Below are 21728 nucleotides of genomic sequence, written 5' to 3'. Positions count from 1 at the left end.
TCCTTAGTACCAAGTTCATTTTTTATTTTCTTATTACATATTAACAGCACAAACAGTGTGCTTCTTTATAAATCGTAAGATTGCAGTTATTTGAGTTGGTTCATTGAGCCTCTATATTTATTGAGAGATTTTTCTTTAACTCAGGCTGGGTATAAACAATGGCCTCCTCATAGCTACTTAAACATTTCACACACAGTGCCAGACACGGGGGTGCGCAACTGTAATCCCAGCACTTTGGGAGGCTGAGGCGTGTGGAACTTGAGGTCAAGAGTTTGAGACCAGCCTGGCCAACATGGTGATACCCTGTCTCTACAAAAAATATGAAAATTAGCCAGGTGTCATGGTGCATGCCTGTAGTCCCAGCTACTCGGGAGGCTGAAGTAGGAGAATCACTTGAGCCAAGGAGGTCGAGGCTGCAGTGAGCCACGATCGCCCCACTGCACTCCAACCTAAGGGACAGAGCAAGACCTTGTCTCAAAAAAAAAAAATTAAATTAAAAAATAAAAATAAAACATTATAGTCACGTAGGCATATGAGGAATGTGCTAAGCGCTCCTGGATATCCAAAGCCAAAAGTTAGGTTTTATCTGACAACTTCTGTATTCATTCCTTTAACTGGATAATACAATCTGTACCTCCACTGCTTCCACATAAACATAGATTCTGAACTTTTAAGTAGGCACCACTTGATTGATTGATTGATTGATTGGTGCATTTTTACTCTTGCCCTTACCTGTCATCCATCTCTTTTTGTAATACACACACATACACACATACATTTTTGTTTATGTGTGTAAGTAAAGGATGTCCGTCTGACCTCTCATCTTTTACCCAATTACTCAGACCCTCTACATACTGTTTTTTTGCAATTTCAGGTGTGTTATATATACAAATTTTAAATATGTAATTTTTCCCATCTAGGATAGTGAATATTACAATTCCCTAAGATGGATTCTTGAAAATGACCCAACAGAATTGGACCTCAGGTTTATCATAGATGAAGAACTTTTCGGACAGGTTTGTGAATTTTGATCAGTTAAAATGGCACATAAATTGTGAAACAAATGTTTAGATGTTAATACGTACACTGAATACATTCCTAGGCTCTGTTTTTACATTTATTTTCCAGTAACAAAAGCTGTCTCTCAGCAAGAATTTGTGCTTTCTTTAACATTTGACTCATTCCATATTTATTTTAGTAAAACTAATATTTTAAGTTTTCTTAGCTTTTAACTTGTGACTGGACTTAATTTTAAACACCAGGTTTCTTGTATAACTACAATATGTATACTTTTTAAATTTTTCTCAGTAAAATAACATATCAAGTTATTGTGTTTAATTTTAGACACACCAACATGAGCTGAAAAATGGTGGATCAGAAATAGTTGTCACCAATAAGAACAAAAAGGAATATATTTAGTAAGTATTTTGTTAATAATTATTTTATGGGACATAATTTTGTACTTTACTCCAAAAAGACTCCGCTTACCATCTTTTTCTGTCCCCTTGGCCAGAATCTCAGTGTTCTTTTTCTCTATCACAAGGCAGTAGCAAGCTCTCATATTCAGCTTTTGCACTGGGCTCAGCTAGCCTTTAGTTTTTGTTTCTAACTAGAATAATTGTGACTCAGAATTTTGTCTTGGTTCACGTGAAAATGAAATGTTGTTTCTTTTTAGTCTTGTAATACAATGGCGATTTGTAAACCGAATCCAGAAGCAAATGGCTGCTTTTAAAGAGGTATTTTCTTTTATTTGCTCTTCCATAATTTCATAGTATAACCCATAAGTCTTTTTTTAAATTATTATACTTTAAGTTCTAGGGTACATGTGCACAATGTGCAGGTTTGTTACATATGTATACATGTGCCATGTTGGTGTGCTGCACCCATAAGTTTCAAATATTGGGCCTCATCACTTCTGAGAAAAATAAGTGTATGCCTTGTTTTGTGAAATCATTCTAAATTATATTTTTATATTAACTAAAAATATCTCATTCAGTCATTCAAGAAGTCTAAACAATAAACATTGACAGGTCCCCTTTCCCCCAAGCCTTTTCCCTATTCCATTCCCTTCACCTTAGGACAGCAAAAGAACAAGAGTGCTTTAGGCATAGTATAACATATTGTTTGTTTTTCTAAATAGGATCACCTTAGACATTTTGTTTTGTGACTTTCTTCTTTTTTTTTTTTTGAGACAGAGTCTCACTCTGTCGCCCAGACTGAAATGCAGTGGCCTGATCTCGGCTCACTACAACCTGTACCTCCCAGGTTCAAGCTATTCTCCTGCCTCAGCCTCCCGAGTAGCTGGAATTACTACTGAGTACAGGTGCCCGCCACCACGCCCAGCTAATTTTTGTATTTTTAGTACACACAGGTTTTCACCATGTTGGTCAAACTGATCTCGAACTCTGGACCTCAAGTGATCCATCCGCCTCGGCCTCCCAAAGTGCTGGGATTACAGGCATGAGCCACCGCACTCGGCCTACTTTCTTCTTTTATCAGATATTTATTGGGGATATTTACATGTGAAGACATATAGCTGCCTTTCTTTGTGGCTATATTTTATTCAGAATATAAATTAGTAAGTTACTTAAAATTTCCCCAGTTGGCAGACAGATTGTCAGAGCACTCATTTCTTAAGATAACTTACAATCTTCTGTTAATTAAGTATCTGGCCGGGCGTGGTGGCTCACGCCTATAATCCCAACACTTGAAGAGGATGAGGCGGGAGGGCTGCTTGAGCCCAGAGTTTGAGACCAGCATGGACAACGTAGGGAGACCTTATCTCTATAAAAAATTAAAAATTAGGCTGGGCACGGTGGCTCATGCCTGTAATCCCAGCACTTTGGGAGGCCGAGGCTGGTGGATTGCCTGAGGTCAGGAGTTTGAGACCAGTCTGGCCAACATGGTAAAACCCCATCTCTACTAAAAATACAAAAAAATTAGTCAGATGTGGTGGCATGCACCTGCAGTCCCAGCTACTCAGGAGGCTGAGGCAGGGGAATTGCTTGAACCTGAGAGGCAGAGGTTGCACTGAGCTGAGATCACGCCACTGCACTCCAGCCTGGGCAATGGAGCGCGACTTCATCTCAAAAAAAAAAAAAAAAAAAAAAAAAAAATTTAGCTTGGTGTCATGGCATGTGCGTATGGTCACAGCTACTTGGGAGGCTGAGGCTAGAGAATCACTTGAGCCTTGGAAGTCGAGGCTACAGTGAGCTATGAGCTATGATGGCACCACTGCACTCCAGTCTAGGCTACAGAATGAAACCTTGTCTCTAAAGTGGTGTGTGTGTGTGTGTGTGTGTATCACATACTTTTTCATAAATTCTGTATTGAGTACTATGTGTATGGTGCTGTACCAGGCCAAAAGACATAAGTCCTGCTATTAAGGGATGTATGATGTAAAGAGAGAAATGAACAGAGGCAAGCATAAAGTGCTAGGTGAGCAGAGAAGAGTGCAAACCAGGGAGGGGCAAAGGAAGGGACAAAGAAGGACTAGAGGGATTGGCCAACCATGGAGAAGAGGGAAATGCAGTTCTAGGCAGCAGGAGCAGCGTATGTGAAGTCTGGCAGTAAGGTAGGCTGTACCCACAGGCAGCTGAGTATGCTGGGTGAGAGAATGCAAGAGGGAAACAGTCAGCCTGCAGAGCTAACAGACCAGCTTATACAGGGCCTGTGTGTGAAGCGGTAGAGTTTGGAGTTTTCTCTGAATTTCAGTGAGGGGGAAGGAAGGTAGCATTAAAGTCTATTAACCAGTAAGACACCAAGATTCAATTTATGTTTTAGATCATTCTGGAAGTGCTATGTAGAGCGAGTTAGAGGAGAGCAAGACTAGCAGCAGAGACTTCCCAGCACAGTTGGGAAAGTGCTACATAATCTTGATGAGAAATGGTAAGGAATTAAGGGAATGGTGAGGGAGTTGAGACAGGAATGGGAAGGGAATAAAGATAGTGGTGGTGGTCAGAGCTTCATGTGCATTTGAATGGCATTCAGAAAGGGAGAATTCAAGGATAGAGATGTGTGGATTTGGGGATCATTTGCCTACGTGTAGTGAAGCTGCGAACTCGATACGATGGAAAATGTGAAAGGGCAGTGAAAGTGGATGGCCTGACATGTGGAGAGAGAACTGGGAACACCAGCATTTTAACTGTTGTTTTGAATGGATGGTTTATGAATGGACAGGTTAGGGCATGGGAGAAAAAAGAAAACAAAAAACAAAAAACAGGAGACTGTAAAGGAAATAAGGAAATTAACAAAGGCAGACAGAAAGCTATCAAGAGCAGAGAGAGTTTCAATAGCAAAGATGGTTTTAATCATATCATACTGCAAAGAAGTCAAATATGATAAGGAATTAAATGTGTTTATTAGATATAGCTGCAAAGCCGTCTTTGACTTTTTCCAGAACAATTTCAAGGAAGCTGTAGTGTAGAAGTCCGATTGCAGTGGGTTGAGTGTTAGATGGGAGGTGAGTGAATGGATTTGCTAAGTGCATAACACTGTCAAGAACTTGCCTGTGAAGGGAAATAGAGGGTCATTAGTTTTGTTTTTGTTTTTTTTGTTTGTTTGTTTACTTTAAAGGAAGATATGGCTTGAGCAAATTTAAATGCATACAGAGTGAGCCAATAAAGAGAAAGAGATCTAGTGAGATGACCTCCCTGAGGAGCAGGTAAAGCACAGGTGCAGGCCTAGCCTGAAAGAAGAGGTGGCACTTCTGTCTTCCACTGCGGTAGGAATGAGGCCATGACAGGTGTTGGTGATGGTTGGGACACAGGGATGCAGAAGCTTGAGGGAGTTTCATCGTGCATAATTGCCTCTGTTTTCCCTCAAATAGAACTTACACTTACCTACGGTAAAGAAGGGGTGATGTGGAGACGAGAAGGATGGCAAATTTGTTTTTTGTTGTTGTTCTTGTTGTTTTGAGACAGGATCTCACTTTGTCGCTGAGGCTGGAATACCTCAGCCTCCCCAGTAGCTGGGACTACAGGTTCACACCACCATGCCTGGCTAATTTTTGTATTTTTTTGTAGAGCTGGTGTTTCACTATGTTTCCCAGGCTAGTCTCAAATTCCTTGAGTCAAGCAGTCCGCCCACCTCGGCCTCCCAAAGTGCTGGGATTACAGGCACGAGCCACCATGCCTGGCCATAGGAAGTTTTAAAAATAGCCACTTTGAGGAATAAATGAGAGAACAGACTGTGCACACATGCATTTTCTGGCCAATATTGAGATCTCACTGAAGAGCCTGTGATTGTGTAGTGGTAGAAACTTGTGTGTCTGTGGGATTCCTCCAGTAGCACCCAGAAGCTGAAGCATAGGAAAGGCCATTGGCCCTGTCCATCAGGTTTTTAAATACATCTTTTTTCTAGGGATTCTTTGAACTAATACCACAGGATCTCATCAAAATTTTTGATGAAAATGAACTAGAGGTAAGACATAACATTTTATGTTGAAACAGAAATTTTGAACCCATTATTTTCCTTGTTTATAATTTGACATTTCTTACGTAGCTTCTTATGTGTGGACTGGGAGATGTCGATGTGAATGACTGGAGGGAACATACAAAGTATAAAAATGGCTACATTGCAAATCATCAGGTTATACAGTGGTTTTGGAAGGTAATTTGAAACTTCTATTTTCGTAAATTACTTTTTGATAGATTGAATCATATTTAAGTCAACTCTTGATTAACTATACTGGTGGATTACATTTAACTGACACAGAAAAATATACAGACCAGCAAAAATGATCTTTGATTTTGTACCGTATACATGCACCTTCTGGGTCTATAACTATCACTAGGTAAGTAAAATGTTCAGAAGGTAGTAAGTGGAATGACAGGCTGAGACAGGCACTTAGTTTTCTACTAAAGTAGGGACTCTGAAAGAACCTGTAATAACCTGCAGGTTATTCCTAGGGACTCCTGGGTGGCTCTTTTAAAATGTCTCATAGAGAAATGTGTATGCCATTCAATAATATTAATAAAATGTGTTTTTTGAGATGGAGTCTCGCTCTGTCTCCCAGGCTGGAGTGTGATGGTGCAATCTCAGCTCACTGCCACCTCCGCCTCCCATGTTCAAGCAATTCTCTTGCCTCAGCTTCCCGAGTAGCTGGGATTACAAAAATGCACCACCATGCCTGGTTAATTTTTTTGTTTTTTTAGTAGGGACGGGTTTCACCATATTGGCCAGGCTGGTCTCAAACTCCTGACCTCAAGTGATCCGCCCACCTCAGCCTCCCAAAGTGCTGGGATTATAGGCATGAGCCACTGCGCCCAGCATATAAGTTTTAAAAGTCTTGAGTCATATCTCAAGAGAAATTTTGTTACTTCGTTAGGTTATAATCCCATTCTAAAAAGTTGCCATGTAGCCTTACAAATAAAGTTTTCAAGAACTTTATAACCCACCCATAAATAAAAATTTAACTAAAAGAAACATCCACATCTAGTAAGGGATTGTTAATATTCTAGCTAAATTCTGATAGCTTACGTTTCAGGATAATTTGTTTACCTTTTTCCCAGTGCTGTTCCCTAAATGATGTTTGTATCTTATTCAGGCTGTTTTAATGATGGATTCAGAAAAAAGAATAAGATTACTTCAGTTTGTCACTGGCACATCTCGGGTGCCTATGAATGGATTTGCTGAACTATATGGTAAGGATTTTCCATAGATCATTAAAAAAAATGGAGTGATGCCTATTGTCTTTTTCATGGCTGATGAATCCTCACGCTTCCATCATTTACTAACATTTAGCTTAATTTTAAAAGGAATTAAGATTTTGAAAGTGATATCATTAGAGACACTGGAGTAGGCTAAAATATATTTACACCTTCGAATCAGATAATAAAGGGGAAAACTGGAAACATCAAATGACTTGAGTCACTTTCCCTTCTTTAACTTCAGATTCTATGCCCCGTGTGCGTCAGTTACAGAAAAAGCATTACCTTGGCCGGGAGGGGTGGCTCACACCTGTAATCCTAGCACTTTGGGAGGCCGAGGCAGGCAGATCACTTGAGGTCAGGAGTTCAAGACGAGCCTGGCCAACACAGTGAAACCCCGTCTCTACCCAAAAATACAAATATTAACTGAGCTTGGTGGTGTGCACCTGTAGTCCCAGCTGCTCGGGAGGCTGAGGCAGGAGAATTGCTTGAACCCGGGAGGCGGAGGTTGCAGTGAGCCGAGATTGCACCACTGCAGTTCAGCCTGGGTGACAGACTGAGACCCTGTCTCAAAAAAAAAGAAAAAGCAGTACTTCTCATGTGATAGTTCAGGATAGCATTTGAAGTTTCACAGAATGTCACTAAGTGTATTCAAGTTGAATACCTTTAGGGAAATGCTGGACTAAACAAAGTTAAATGGATTTCTTCAGGACTTGTGTAGAACCTTTACTGTTAGAAGAAAACAAAAGCATTATTTCCCAAACTTATTTGATCATGAAATCTTTTTTTTTTTTTTCCTTTCAAGATAGGGGTAGAGAATCTCATTAGGCCACTATTTTTCATTTCCTAGGGGGAGCACCGGGACTGGGAAGAAGAGTGCACTTATCTCTTGATTTTTAGAATAGTTAATGCAGTTTTCAGTAAAGTAAGATTCTATGTATTCTATCAAATTATTTTTCAGTTGATGTACAAAACTGGAGGTGTGTTTTGTTTAAAAGTGCAGTTTCTGATGTAGATTGCAGCAACTTTTCTCACATTGATTCATATTCTGTTTATTGGAATGATATTTACTTGCTTTTAAGGATACCAAGAATCCAAGAATAAATCTTTTAGAAAGGATGTAGCTGAAGTGGGAGCCCTACTCAGAACAACGAGTAAGATTAGGATTGTCCTGGGGATTAGAAGTCGGGACTGCTGCCTAGGAAATCGCTAAGCTGAATTTGTTGTGCAAATAGAAGCTGACCATCTGATGGGATAGCTAAACCTTTTCTTCATGGCAAATCTGGTCAGCTTGCCAAACCTCATTAATGTGTGTTTGCAGAACTGATCAAGCAGCTGCTACTTCTCTACCTAGAGTAACCACTCAAAAGTGGTTAGCTTTGCCACTGACCAATTCAGTCATTCTTTGCCTAATTGGACTTCATAGCCTCTTTCTTTTTCGTGGTTTCACCTGATTCCCCTTCCTCTCTGTTCTCTGCCTTAACCAGTTGGTAGTGAAAAATAAAGGCAGGGCAAACAAATGCCCTTTCCATCTCTGGCTTCTCTTCCCTCTTTTATGTAACCCAGCCCTATAACCATCCACTGATTTCATGCACTGTTTGAAATTGGGGGCAGATATGCCACACATAGAGCCAGAGTTGTTTGTGTTCGAATATAAAGTCAAATTCTTATGTATTTATAGAAATAAGTTGTTTCAAAATGTTAAAATTACAATATTAGATAGCCAGTAAAAAGTATGTTAAGTTGGCTAGGTGCAGTAGCTCATGCCTGTAATCCCAACATTTTGGGAGGGTGAAGCAGGCAGATCACCTGAGGTCAGGCGTTCAAGACCAGCCTGGCCAACATGGTGAAACCCCGTGTCTACTAAAAAGACAAAAATTAGCTGGGTGTGGTGGCACACCCCTGGAATCCCAGCTACTTGGGAGGCTAAGGCACGAGAATCATTTGCACACAGGAGGCGGAGGTTGCAGTGAGTCGAGATCATGCCATTGTACTTCAGCCTGGGTGACAGAGTGAATGGCTTGTGGCCAGGAGTTCAAGACCAGCCTGGGAAACATAGTGAGATCCCCATCTCTACAAAATGAATTTTTTTAAAAGTTAGCCAGGTGTGGTGGTGCACACCTGTAGTCCTGGCTACTCGGGAGGCTAAAGCAAGAGGATCATTTGAGCGCAGGAACTTGAGGCTACAGTGAGCCTGAATCGTACCACTGCACTCCAGCCTGGGTGACAGAGGGATACCCCATCTCTAAAATATAAATAAATAAATAAACCAGATTAGTTCCCTGTGTGTGTAGGTTCTACACTAGAAAAAGTTTCGATATGCCTGAAGATCCCTGTAGAGAGTAAATGAAACCAAATAAATTCTTCCTTATAGGTTCAAACGGACCACAGTCATTTACAGTTGAACAGTGGGGTACTCCTGAAAAGCTGCCAAGAGCTCATACCTGGTAAGCAGTTGTTTGGACCTTGATAGAACAAAGCCTCAGAGAGTGAGCTTCCTCTGACTGTTAGTCTAGCTACAGCAGGGCTCGTCTCCTCTGTGTTATGTCGATGGCAGGTATGGATTAGGGGTAAGGAGGAGTTGGTGACACTAACCCAACGAACGTGTGTTTTGTTACCAAGTCAGCCCAGGCTTGAAGTCCAGGTAGCTGAAGATCAGAGAGATCCATCTAAACTGAGTGCTGAGTGATGGGCTGTCCCAAGAGGGGCTAGAACATTCCATTTTGGAGGTTGAAATGAAAGAGGAACTCAGACATTTGGAAGATGTGGTGGGGGCAGGACTCCACAAGGAGTCGTGCAGAATATTCATGTCCAGAACCCAGTCCTACATCTTACTTCTACCCCTGGTGAAAAGACATATTTTGGTAGTGGTGGCACATCCTCATCATGAATAGCAGCGTTGCTCTGTTTGCCGCTATTTCAGTGTCTTTCAGTGGTACCTGCTTTTTCAGTGTCTTTCATAACCAGTTCCTCTCTGTTCTTTCAGTTTTAATCGCCTGGACCTGCCACCTTATGAATCATTTGAAGAATTATGGGATAAACTTCAGATGGCAATTGAAAACACTCAGGGCTTTGATGGAGTTGATTAGATCACAAATAACAATCTATAGTGTTTTCACTGCCATAGTTTTATAACCAAAACCTTGACTTAAAATTTTCCAGGGAACTACTAAAACGTGGCCACTGATTCTTCCCAGATCTTGAAGAAAATCATATAAAAAGCATTTGAAGAAATAGTATGACAACTTATTTTCAATCACTTTTAAATAATGTGTTGCATTTACACAGTTGTTTCATTCTGTCTTTAGAGTTAGGTGCCTGCCTAAAGCCAGGTACCATCACGCCTGGCTTTAGAGTTCACGCAATAGGATATAAGTCCTGTATGACTTAAATAGTGAATTTTGTCCTTAACATTTACCTCTTGTATAGTATCTGCCAGGCAGTTTTTTCTTAAACTACTGAGATGGTAACTGTGAAATATTTGTGATAAGTGTCATGTGTGAAAAGTTTGATGCATTTTGAGATGGAAAACTGAAATTTGAAAAAAAATACTTTACTATTGAGTAAACTACAATATATTTAGTGCTACTCACAGCTATTTATTATTTTGTAGACCTGCCTTACGCACCTTACTGCCTAGATATTTGGAAAAAACCTTGGAAAGTGTGTTACCTATATTTCTAGCCAACTCACTGAAAAACTGTTTACTTCTTCACTTTCAAAGTATTTGGCTTTTGTTAATATGCAGTTTTTACTAAACAGGTGGTTCATAAGACATGTGAAGCAAATCCATATTTGCAATGGGTAAAAAAGTATTAAAGCCTTTTTCTCTTGCCTACATATCCTCTTGACCATTGGCATAGTCATCACTTTTTCATTTTAGTGTGGTTAGAAGAATTCCTTCTTCAAACATTAAAGATCCACAAAGCAGTATTTCTAAGTATGCCTTGAAGAACTAAATGAAGTGGATAGCACTTGCCTTTACTAGACATTCTTTACACTTGTACAATTATGTAGTAAATGTATGTTTACAGGGTTTATTATGTTTACAGATTAAGCTAATTGCTGTAGTCGCATTTTTATATTTTTAGTATCACTCTAGTAAAAAAAACCAAATGATTTGTTTAAAGTAACCAAAGAGTTGTTATAATGCATAATTTGTATTAAATGTATTACTATTTCTTATGCCTTTTAAAAATACTGTTTACTATGAAGACAATGTTTTTATTACAAATCCAGAACTCTCTAGGCAAAATGCTACAGTTCGAATCTTCCTTTAACCAAACTCAAGTACATAAAGACCATGTACATGTGTTCATCAAATATTTATTGAATGCTGCATGCATAGCGCTGTGCTATGCTCTGGGGTAAGAGTTGTCAGCTTCAGAGAAGCTGAGTCCTGATCCTCAAGGAATCTGCAAATGTGTCGATGACTTTGTAAAACAATCAAAAGTAGGAGTAAGCAGAATAAGGCAAAAGGGAAAGTGTTCTAGGTTCCAGCACACCTGCAAAGATAAAGTATGCCAAGACTGTATTTATATTTCATACTTACATTGATTCATCCTTATACTGGAATGATTATATAGAAAATGCTCTTAAAAAGATTAAACCTATTTCTCAGTATGGTATCTTGGTGATCTAGGAATAATTGTAAATATATGTTGTGAATCTTCTTAAATATATATATACACCCTGTGAGAACTGTAAAAAGAACCTTGGTTCTTGGTTTAAGTTTGTTGGGGTATAACATGATGAGTACTCATTAGCACCTGATAGAAATCTGAAATACGACAGTAGCAAAACCACTTTCTACTTTCCAAACACCACATCATCAGCATGGTTTGGGGGAAGCAATTCACAGATTAACGTACCCTGCGTTTTGTCTTCACCATTGTCAACCAGCAGTCAAGGATGAGCACCAGGTATAGTCCTGGTTTGATCTCTCACCAGCCATGTGAACTGAAGCAGCTTACCTAACCTCTCTGGATTCAAATTTCTTCGTCTGTCAAATGAGAAAAATCATGTCCACCCTCAATGTCATGCCAGATTGTCATAAGTTCCAGACAGATGAGAAAGCAAAAAGTACTTTGTAAAGTGTTATACAATCAGAAGGTGCTTTGTGCTGACCATCAGATTGTGTCAAGTCAGGTGTGCAAATTGACCACACTCCCAAAGAATCATTTAAAAGTAAAGTGACTTCTAAGAGACAAGGAAGTAGGAGCATATCGGATATTAAATACATAAATAAATATAGATACACGTGTATATCTGTATACGGATCTTACCATCATAATTCATTTTCTTCATATCAGCAAAGTAATAGTAATGTGGGCCAATGCATTTTGGAAATGTCCTCATTATGTAGAATGGAATGTGAAAATTATTTTTGTTAAAACAGGATTTTGCTGCAATTATTTAAATATTATGTTTGTGAAGTCTAAGCATGAGAAAATACAAAGCTTTCTTTTTATCTGGCTGATACTCATTTGAATGATTCTGTGACTCATAGAACACGGTGTTAATGAGACCAGACTCACTGCCACCAGTCCCCAGCTGCAGACCTTCATCCCCTTCGTCTCCCACTGGGGGCTCATGGTCCGGAAGGAATGTGTATCAAGCAACACAGGCCCTTATCCCATATAGAAAAGTGTCTCAAATGCATTCTACTGCTGGACAGTCAGTAGGATCATTTTCATAAAGCAAGGACATCATATGTTTCTAGAAATTCTAAGCATATAACTTTAACCTACAATCTCTAATTAAAAAATTGTAACATAAAATTGTGTTACAAATACATTTCATCAGAACTCAAATTTAAATGGTGTTTGTTTTAGGTTTTTATAATACTGAAGTTATTCCATATAAGTATCAAGTTAAACACAATTCATTTTGATTACAAACTGTTTGACTTTTTAAAATCTTCTGATATGGTAAATATATGTATCAAGATTGATGTATCAAAATTTATTGCACACTTTAAAGTATAAAATCACTTTTTAAAATCTTGAATCCACAAATAAAGTTTATTCTGATTAAAAAAAACAAAACAAAAAACACAGCTGTGGTTTATTTTAAAATAGGAGGGTTTCCAAGTCAGTATGCTGGGTGATGTCTTCTGGTCTAGTTCCTTACAGCAACACGTTGAATTCTCAATGCAATCCTAAACTTATTACTTGATGAACTAACGTGATTATAAACTCTCAACCACAGATAATCAATTTTCACTTTACAAAAAGATCATATTGCATAAGTCTGGTTGTTAGTGAAATATCCAGAAGATAAAATTAACAGTTAAAAATGGACTGGATTTCAGGCACCTTGCTGCTCATCAGAGAAGCCAGTCTTGTAGCCAACCACTATTTATAACATCATTTCTATGAGAAAGAGAATTCTGAGTGTTAATTTAGAACGAGTGTCTTTTCCTCCTTCCTCTCAGGCATGAGAATTAGTTTCCCAGTTAGAAGGGAATCCACTCCCACCCACTCAAGCCAGCCTGGGAAAGTGCTGTTTCTGCCACAATCCAGACCATAGCTTTTAATTTGGGGGGCTCAAGCCATGGCCCTCTGCTTCCACCCTTCCTGTTCTAGCCAGCTTGGACGGCAGCTAACCCACACCATGCCCCACTCTTGCTTTGCTGTCCATCACAGCAGATATTTATTTTATAAATATATTAAACTAAGATATTAGAATGTCAGGACCTCACTATGAAGAAAGACTCTTAGTAGATTTTTGTGTATTTTCCTTGAAAGTTAAAGCCTATCACGACACTAGCCGCCTGCTTCTGTTGCACTCATCTCTTCCCCTGCAGTGCATCCTATACAGTACCTCCATCACAAGCAGTGTTTCCTTTTTAGTGCACAGATTTGATCAGGTTACTGTACCGCCAGAAAACCTGAGAGCTCCCCAGAGCCAAAAGCATGAAGCACAAACCCGTTAGCATGGAGGTTGGCATGGAGTGCAGTCCATCCTCAGCCTAAGGTCTCAGTTCCACCTTCCATCATACCTCACTCAGGCGCCCTTGGTTCCCCTCCAGATCAGAGTCCTTCCAGCCCCTAATCACTGCAGACTCAGTGCCACCTGAGTGCTTTCGCTTCTCATGTCTACTTGAGTAAGTCACTCCACTTTCTGGACACAGCGGAAAGGTGCTGTGGCCTCAGCAGTTGGTATATACTAGTGTAGAAGACATTGCATTACAATTCTTTGTTTATGTAATTCTGTCCTACAAACTTCTGGGCAGTTTGAGGACAAACACAATTCTGTATCCATCTTTTTCATATGTTCATTTCCCAATGCAAATACTGGATGAATTTGAGCTTAAAAAGACTATTTGTGTATAGAATCCATTTGGGAGCAGTATGGTGTGCCTGGAACTGCAGAAATGTGCAGGAGCCCTGTATTTAGGTGGACACTGGGGACTACGTAAATATTCAAGCAGAGAGGGAGCTTGATTGAGATCCTGCTGAGTGCGAGGTTCTGCAGTAAACACTTTATGTGGATCTCATTTAATCTTCATAAAAACTCAGTGAGGCAAGTTTTATAGGCTCAAGGACAAGTAAGACACCTAAGGCCACACAGCTTGTAAACTCAGTGGATTTAGGAACCACAACAAAGAAAAGCTATGGAATCCAACAAATTACCAAGATGTATCCATTTTCTTGGGCTGCACAACAAATTGCCATAAACTTAGCAGCTAAAAACAATACCCATTTATGATCTCAGAGTTCTGTAGGTCACAAGTGCACATGGTCTTAGCTTAGGGTTCTCTGCTCAGGGTCTCTCAAAGCCAAAATCATGGTGTTGGGGCTATTGCTTGGATCCATGATCTTTCCGATTATTGACAGAATCCAGTTCCTAGTAGCTGCAGGTCTGAAGTCCTTGTTTTCTTGCTGGATGGCAGCTGGGGGGCACTCTTAACTTTCGGACGTCACCGACATTCCTCATGGATTGGCCCTCTCTCCCTCTTCAAGCCAACAATGCCTCTCATGCTTCTAATCTGGGATTTCCCATTTGGCTGCCCTCTTCTGCCACCAGACTGAGAAAGTTCTCTGCGTTTCAAGATTTATTTGAATAGATCAGGCCCACCTGAATAGTTTTCCTTTTTGAAAATTGACTGTACTGGCCAGGTGTAGGGGCTCACGCCTATAATCCCAGCCCTTTGGGAGGCCGAGGTAGGTGGATCACCTGAGGTCAGGAGTTTGAGACCAGCCTGACCAATATGGCAAAACTCTGTCTCTACTAAAAATACAAAAATTAGCTGGGCGTGGTGGCGCATGCCTGTAATCCCAGCTACTTGGGAGGTTGAGGCAGGAGAATCACTTGAACTCGGGAGGTGGAAGTTGCAGTGAGCCAAGATCATGCCGTTGCACTCTAGCCTGGGTGACAAGAGTGAAACTCTGACTCAAAAAAAGAAAAAAATGGAAAAAAAAAAAAAACCGTCTCAAAAAAGAAAAAAAGAAAATTGTACCTTAGGCAGAACACAGTCATGGGACCAAGATCTTATCACATTCATAAACAGCATACATTAGGAGGATGAGATATTTCCTAGATCATTACTAGAAAATTCTGCCTTCCACACAAGGTAAAGGCTAAGGATAGAAAAGGATAATGGAGATTCACCTTGAAAAACACTTATATATATCTAATTTTATAATGTGCAGTTCATTTTTCCCTCTTTGTCAGTGAAAGGCCAGCTAGATAAACTAATGCTAACAACAGCCGGTAAGATTCCACTTCAGCAGCTGTAAATTCACAAGTCACTACTCTCAGATGAGCCATCAATTCGTATTTTTCTCAATACCAGAAGGTTGCGTTGGCCTGAAATTATATTCAACTCATCCTTACAATCTTGCTTCTTATATAAAGAGAAATGAAAAGCCATAATTGCTCCTTTTATTGGGAAGGTTGGTGTCTTTCCAGTGAAATCATGGTCAGGATTATGAGGTGGGTCCAAATCAGACTAGAGCCATGAAGGGAAGAAAGCAGTTCACAGCCCAGAGCTGCTGATCATTCTCTGCAGATGTGTTTAGAACTGCTTCAAATCTCTGGAGAGAAGCGCAAGGGAGGGCCTCCAAACGCCCAAGGAACTGAAAGTTCCTGTGCAATCATGTGACTCTCGAACAAAGTTTTTTCTCCTCGTGAAATTAACCAAAGATTAAAGCCGTAACTATAGGCTCATGAGTTATACTCTATTCTTAGGTCCTGACTTAAGTTATCTTCTGAAAAATAATCAATTATTATCAAGGCAAACATCATGCCTTCCTGAAAGTTGTTTTTCTGGAACAAGAATGTTTTATAAATGAGAATTTCAAGCGTATTTTCTCAAACTAATAGGAGGTAATGAGCACAGTGAACTAAGATAATCTCAGTTTAAACAAACAGGATTTTCACTGATGCTGGACTTGAAAACACTATCCAGATTAATGACTTTGTTAATACCCAGTCACTGGGCATAAGTCCAAGTGTAGCATAAATATTCTTCCAGACTTGATGACAGTGAAATATCCTATGTTTAGCCCTCTGAAGGGATAACCAAATTCTCAGTGATTGATGGATGGCAGCCAACTAGGTTCACTTTTTTAGTATTGCTGTTTGTTGGAATGGGGTCATGCTTGTGAATAGATGGTGACGGTGTGCGGTTTTATGAGGAATTCTGTAATGTTTTATCCCTGTCTACCCCTTCAAAAGAAGTGTGAGTAGAGAAAAAAGAAAGCTGTACTAACTCAGCCACTACTAGGACTCTGGAATATCTCTGATTCCCCCAGGGGCTCAATTTATATACTTGCCCCATCTCCGTCTGTGGACATTGTGAAACGGAATTTGGGATTTATTGTCAAGACCTCTAATTACTAATATAGGCATTGACAAGGTAGGGGAAGGGAGTTATACGCAGCACATACTGCAAACCTTTGGAAGGCATATTAAGACACAGTTGAGCCTACAGTATCTTAGGACTAGTCCAGCACTATTTAATAGTCATATAAAGCAGGCAACATGTGTAGTTTTAAATTTTCTAGTAGCCATGTTTTAAAATATAAAAAGAAAATTAATTGTAATAATCTATTTTATTTAACTCAGTATATCCAAAACATCATTTCAGGCCGGGCCCAGTGGCTCATGCCTGTAATTCCAGCACTTTGGGAGGCTGAGGCAGGTGGATCACCTGAGGTCAGGAGTTTGAGACCAGCCTGGCCAAATGATGAAATCTCATCTCTACTAAAAATACAAAAAATTAGCCAAGCGTGGTGGCGGGCACCTGTAATCCCAGCCAGTCTGGAGGCTGAGGCAGGAGAATCACTTGAACCCAGGAGGCCAAGGTTGCAGTGAGCCGAGATTGCCCCATTGCACTCCAGCCTGGGCAACAAGAGCGAAACTCCATCTAAAAAAATAAAAAATAAAAAATAAATCATTTCAACATGTGATTCATATAAAATTGTTAATGAGATATTTTCCATTTTGGGTACTAAGTCTTCGAAACCCAGTATGTACCTTATGCTTACAGCACATCTTAATTCAGACTGGCCACATTTGAAATAGCCACATGTAGCTGGTGCTGCCATATTGGACAGCGCTGGAATCCGTGGGCCTAAGGCCAAACTGCCACACGACATAAAGGAATTGAGAGGCAGCTACAAATGGCTCACCTAGCAGTGTTGCTAAATTATTTTGCTTCCTCCAGGGAACCCCAGAGACTAGGAAGAAGTTCTTCCAGGAAAGCCAAATGTTGAAATTCAAACAACATTCTAATCTAGACAGTCACTTTTTGAAATTTAAAATTTACACTTAGAAATTATTTCATCCATAGAAAGACAGTGTGGTGATTCCTCAGAGACCTAGAAGCAGAAATACCATTTGACCCAGCAATCCCATTATTGGATATATACCAAAAAGAATATAAATCATTCTGTTATAAAGATACGTTCCAACGTATGTTCATGGCAGCACTATTCACAACAACAAAGACATGGAACCAACCCAAATGCCCATCAATGATAGACTGGATAAGGAAAATGTGGTACGTATACACCATGGAATGCTATGCAGCCATAAAAAGGAACTAGATCAAGTCCTTTGCAATGGATGGAGCTGGAAGCCATTATCTTCAGCAAACTAATGCAGGAACAGAAAACCAAACACCACATGTTCTCACTTATAAGTGGAAGCTAAATAATGAGAACACATGGACACATGGAGGGGAAAACACATATGGGTCCTCTCAGTGGGGGTGGGGGGCAGGGAGAGCATCAAGAACAGCTAATGGATGCTGGGCTTAATACCTAGGTGATGGGTTGATCTGTGCAACAGATCACCATGGCACATGTTTACCTATGTAACAAACCTGCACTTCCTGTACATGTACCATGGAACTTAAAAGCTGGAGCAAAAAAAAAAAAACAAGAAAATATACAAATAGCCAACAAACATACAAAGCAATGCTCGGACTTATTTCATGTTGAAGACTGGAAGTACTTTTGCATGTCTTCTGTTCTCCAAAAGTTTGTGCAGTACTCTGGCATGTATTTAATTGTTAACTCTTTTATAAAATCTATGCCTTCTTTTGAAACGATCTTTTTTTTTTCTTTTTTTTTGGGGGGGGGATGGAGTCTCACTCTATCACCCAGGCTGGAGGGCAGTGGCACAATCTTAGCTCACTGCAACCTCTGCCCCCGGCCCCTGCCATGTTCAAGCGATTCTTGTGTCTCAGCCTCCCGAGTAGCTAGGATTACAGGTGCCTGCCACTGCTAATTTTTGTAATTTTAGTAGAGACGGGGTTTCACCATGTTGGCCAAGCAGGTCTCGAACTCCTGACCTCAAGTTATCCACCCAACTCAATCTCCCAAAGTATTGGGATTACAGCTGTGAGCCACCCCACCCAGCTGAAACCACCTCATTTAAAGCGTCTGTTTTCTTACGGTTTCTTTCACCTCTTTAAATGTTAAAATCACTTATTCTGTTTTATTTTAAATGAAACATGTACAAATTGTAGAATGTTTAGAAAATACATATGCACAGCCAGATTAAAATGCCTACACCAAAAATAAAAAAAATATAATATGATTTACACTCAGGAGCTTACGGATGCTGGTCTGGTTCGAGGAGGAGCTGTGTTTCCACTGTAAGCACGTGACTTTCACTTAGGTTATACATTTACTAGGGTGTGGCTCGGGTGAGAGGCTGATGTGGATTACGTAGAGGTAGGCTAAGCCCCCAAGTCACACCTGAGTGTGCCACTGTAGCTCCTAGAGAGACAGGAATTTTGCTGAGAGTCGCCCCCCAAGTTCTGAGGTGGTCCCTACAATACTGAAGGTGTTCCCTACTGAAGGTCATGGAAGCTGTGGGCAGAAGCAAACATGGGAAGAGCTGGGAAGCAGCATTCAGTATGAAGTGCTGGATCTAGCACCTTGAAAGATCATCACCAGAACAGAGGAGGCAGATGGGCACCAGGGTGGTTTATCAGAAAGTAACAGCCGGTAGCTGGGCATGGTGGAGCACGCCAAGTAGTCTCAGCTTACTTGGGAGGCTAAGGCGTGAGGATCACTTGAGCCCAGAGGTTCGAGGTCAGTCTGGGCAACATAGTGGGACCTTGTCTCAAAAATTTAAAAAAGGAAGAAGAAAAGAAAAAAATGGCTAGAAATCACAAGCAGTGTTGAGACAGGACAACTAGGAGGGTAAGGCCACTGCTGAGGAGGTCTCAGGGGGTCACCTGGGAGCCAACCTCTGACACTGAGGGGAAGGCATAGACTGTGGGAGAGGCATCTGTTTGTTTTTTCTGGTGCAAGGAGAATAACAAAATGCGATCAGAAGGGCTAATCGACTGCAGATGGAGCTCAGCGCAGCTGAAGGCTTTGAACTGGAACCAGCCCTCTCATTTTCAGCAGTGCGTGTGGCCCATGAAAAAGAAAGAGTGAAATCAAACATGGGATCATCAGAGGCCATTATGAGTTACTCTCAATGGGTGAAATAGCAGATTATATTGTGAGAAATAGTAGGGATTTGATGGTGAAAGGAATGTGATCTGTATCCTGTCAACAATAGGGGAACTATTCAAAAGTTACAAGCCAAAGGGAGGTATGATGGGATGTGCACTTTAGAAAGCTCATTCTTTCTCTCCAGGGGCAGCAAGACCGCGAGCTGGCATTAGTTTGGCGGGCGTTCCAATGACACAGGGGAGAGATGCTGGCGGTCTGAAGTCAGCCTGGAGAAGCCAGGATGCAGAGATGTGGGGAGGCTGAACTGCCCTTGTGTTTGGAGAGGAAAGGGCAGGAAGGGCGCAGACAGGAGTGTAGGCCCACACCTCAGTCTCTAACTGAGCCAGCTGGATGAGAGCTGGCGCCGCCACTGAAACAGAAACAGGATCACGAAGACGGCAGAGGGGAGGCTGCCAGCAGGCGGCTGTGGATCTAAAGGTGGGTAGAGATATGGAGGTTATTAGCAAATAATCATTAGCCCATGAGGAGACCCTGTTATATGTGCAGCACACTAAGAAAGTTGATTGAATTACCAAACATCACTTCTGATAAGCAAATTCTAATATATTTTATACTTAATAGAATAAGGGGTAAGTTGGGGGAGACTACAGTGTAATTGGTAGTATTTTTCTAGCCAAAAGGAGGCGTTTAGGTTTTTCTTTTGTCTCTATTAGGTATTCCAAGTTCTAGAATTATTGCCAACAGTTTTCTCTGGTGTCCTGTTCCACTCGGTGGAATTTCGCCCCACACCCGCACATGTGTGCGCACAGCCGTAGCCTGATGGCTGCTGATGACCTGGCTCCCATTCCCAATCTCCCTGGTGCGAGGCCCAATTTCTCTGCAGTTGCTCTCACCTGAGACCCTGCCTGTGCCTTGCACTGTAAAGTGGTCCTCTTGCTTCTCTTCACTTTGGCATCTAGGTGCTAGAAGGCCGAAAGCTGTAGGAGCTCTGGCCACTGCACCTGTGGATAACGTCACTGCTGGGTAACAGCCCTGTGACCTCCATGAAGAAGTTTGCATGGATGGGGAGTGGGGAGGCTGCAACCGGCCAGGTGGCCCTGGGGAAGGAGAAGCACAATGAAAATGCGCTCTGAGGCCCTTGGAAGAGTCTTGAAGAAACGGAAATAGAGATTAGAGATGAGCTAGGGAGGCCTAAAAGAGCACAAGGATGCAGGCTCCTTGGCAGGGATTGGACTAGAGTCTGTGTGGTCTCAAGCACTACCTGTAATAAGCCCCTGGCAGCCCCAGGATGGACGACCAGGTAAGGTAGCAGACCCTGGAGGGGAGCGAGAGAGAGCCCCTCCTCTCTGCCTTTGTATCCCAAATAGCAGATGACCCTAAAGTCTCCTAAATGACTAAATGTAGCTCTTTCTCGGGGCTGGCCCCCATAGCAGGCCCCCATAGCAGCTATGGGCTGGCCCCCATAGCTGGCCCCCATAGCATGAGGTTCAAGAGAAACCAAATATGCCCCCACCTGTTTTCTGATGACCAAACTTAATAGCAAATAAGGCCTTTCATTTCCATACTTAGAAGACTGAAATTATAATACAAAGGAAAAGGCTTCTGACCCCAAATGTATTCACAGTAAAAGAGAAGAGCTGTTCCAGTATTGATAGAGGTTAGAAAAAGGGACCTTTCTCCTAGGTTGGAAAAGAGCCTTGAAATAGAAGATCAAGGGCCTAGAAGACCAATATTCTCAGCATTGCCATTTTATCTTAGGCTGTGTCTACCTGAAGCCAATTCAGACCAAGAGAAACAGCTGGAACAGTTTCCAGTGTGGGCAGTGATGGTCTTTGTCACAGCATAGGTCATTGAATGGTTTTATCTGCGTAAGATTTCACTTGGGGTTTTGTGTAGGAGAAGTATTTCACAAATCTCTTTGTCATGAAATACTTCCAAGTATTCAATTACCCGAAAGATGTTTACTGTCCATGGGTATGAACTCAGAGGGCAAATATGCTTACATCAAGAGGCACAGACAAAAATGTGAGGTTTTCCTTAATTATATTGGTTCCCTAGTTACATATAGCAGACACTACATCTCTGAGTCTACAAAATCTTTTCCAGAGCGCCAATAACTTTTTTCCTTTGACTCAAACCTCAGCCCACTCTG

At 41.0% G+C, this 21728-nt stretch overlaps 1 protein-coding gene across 2 annotated transcripts in view; it reads left to right on the top strand.

The window, feature by feature from the left end:
* Positions 1–12654, top strand: part of NEDD4 (NEDD4 E3 ubiquitin protein ligase) — a 167711-nt gene extending 155057 nt beyond the window's left edge. For both annotated transcript variants that reach the window (XM_008016512.3, XM_008016509.3), the window contains 8 exons: positions 921–1016; positions 1345–1418; positions 1676–1736; positions 5362–5421; positions 5503–5610; positions 6548–6644; positions 9025–9097; positions 9637–12654. In XM_008016512.3, the coding sequence (XP_008014703.3) occupies positions 921–1016; positions 1345–1418; positions 1676–1736; positions 5362–5421; positions 5503–5610; positions 6548–6644; positions 9025–9097; positions 9637–9739 (672 nt within the window). In that variant the 3' untranslated portion in view covers positions 9740–12654. The remainder of the gene's footprint in view (positions 1–920; positions 1017–1344; positions 1419–1675; positions 1737–5361; positions 5422–5502; positions 5611–6547; positions 6645–9024; positions 9098–9636) is intronic.
* Positions 12655–21728: the final 9074 nt, after the last annotated feature.

This window comes from Chlorocebus sabaeus, chromosome 26 (assembly GCF_047675955.1).
Source record: "Chlorocebus sabaeus isolate Y175 chromosome 26, mChlSab1.0.hap1, whole genome shotgun sequence".
NCBI classification, from domain to species: Eukaryota; Metazoa; Chordata; class Mammalia; order Primates; family Cercopithecidae; genus Chlorocebus; species Chlorocebus sabaeus.
The sequence above is the reverse complement of the archived record's forward strand: the minus strand, read 5'-3'. Positions and strand labels throughout refer to the sequence as shown.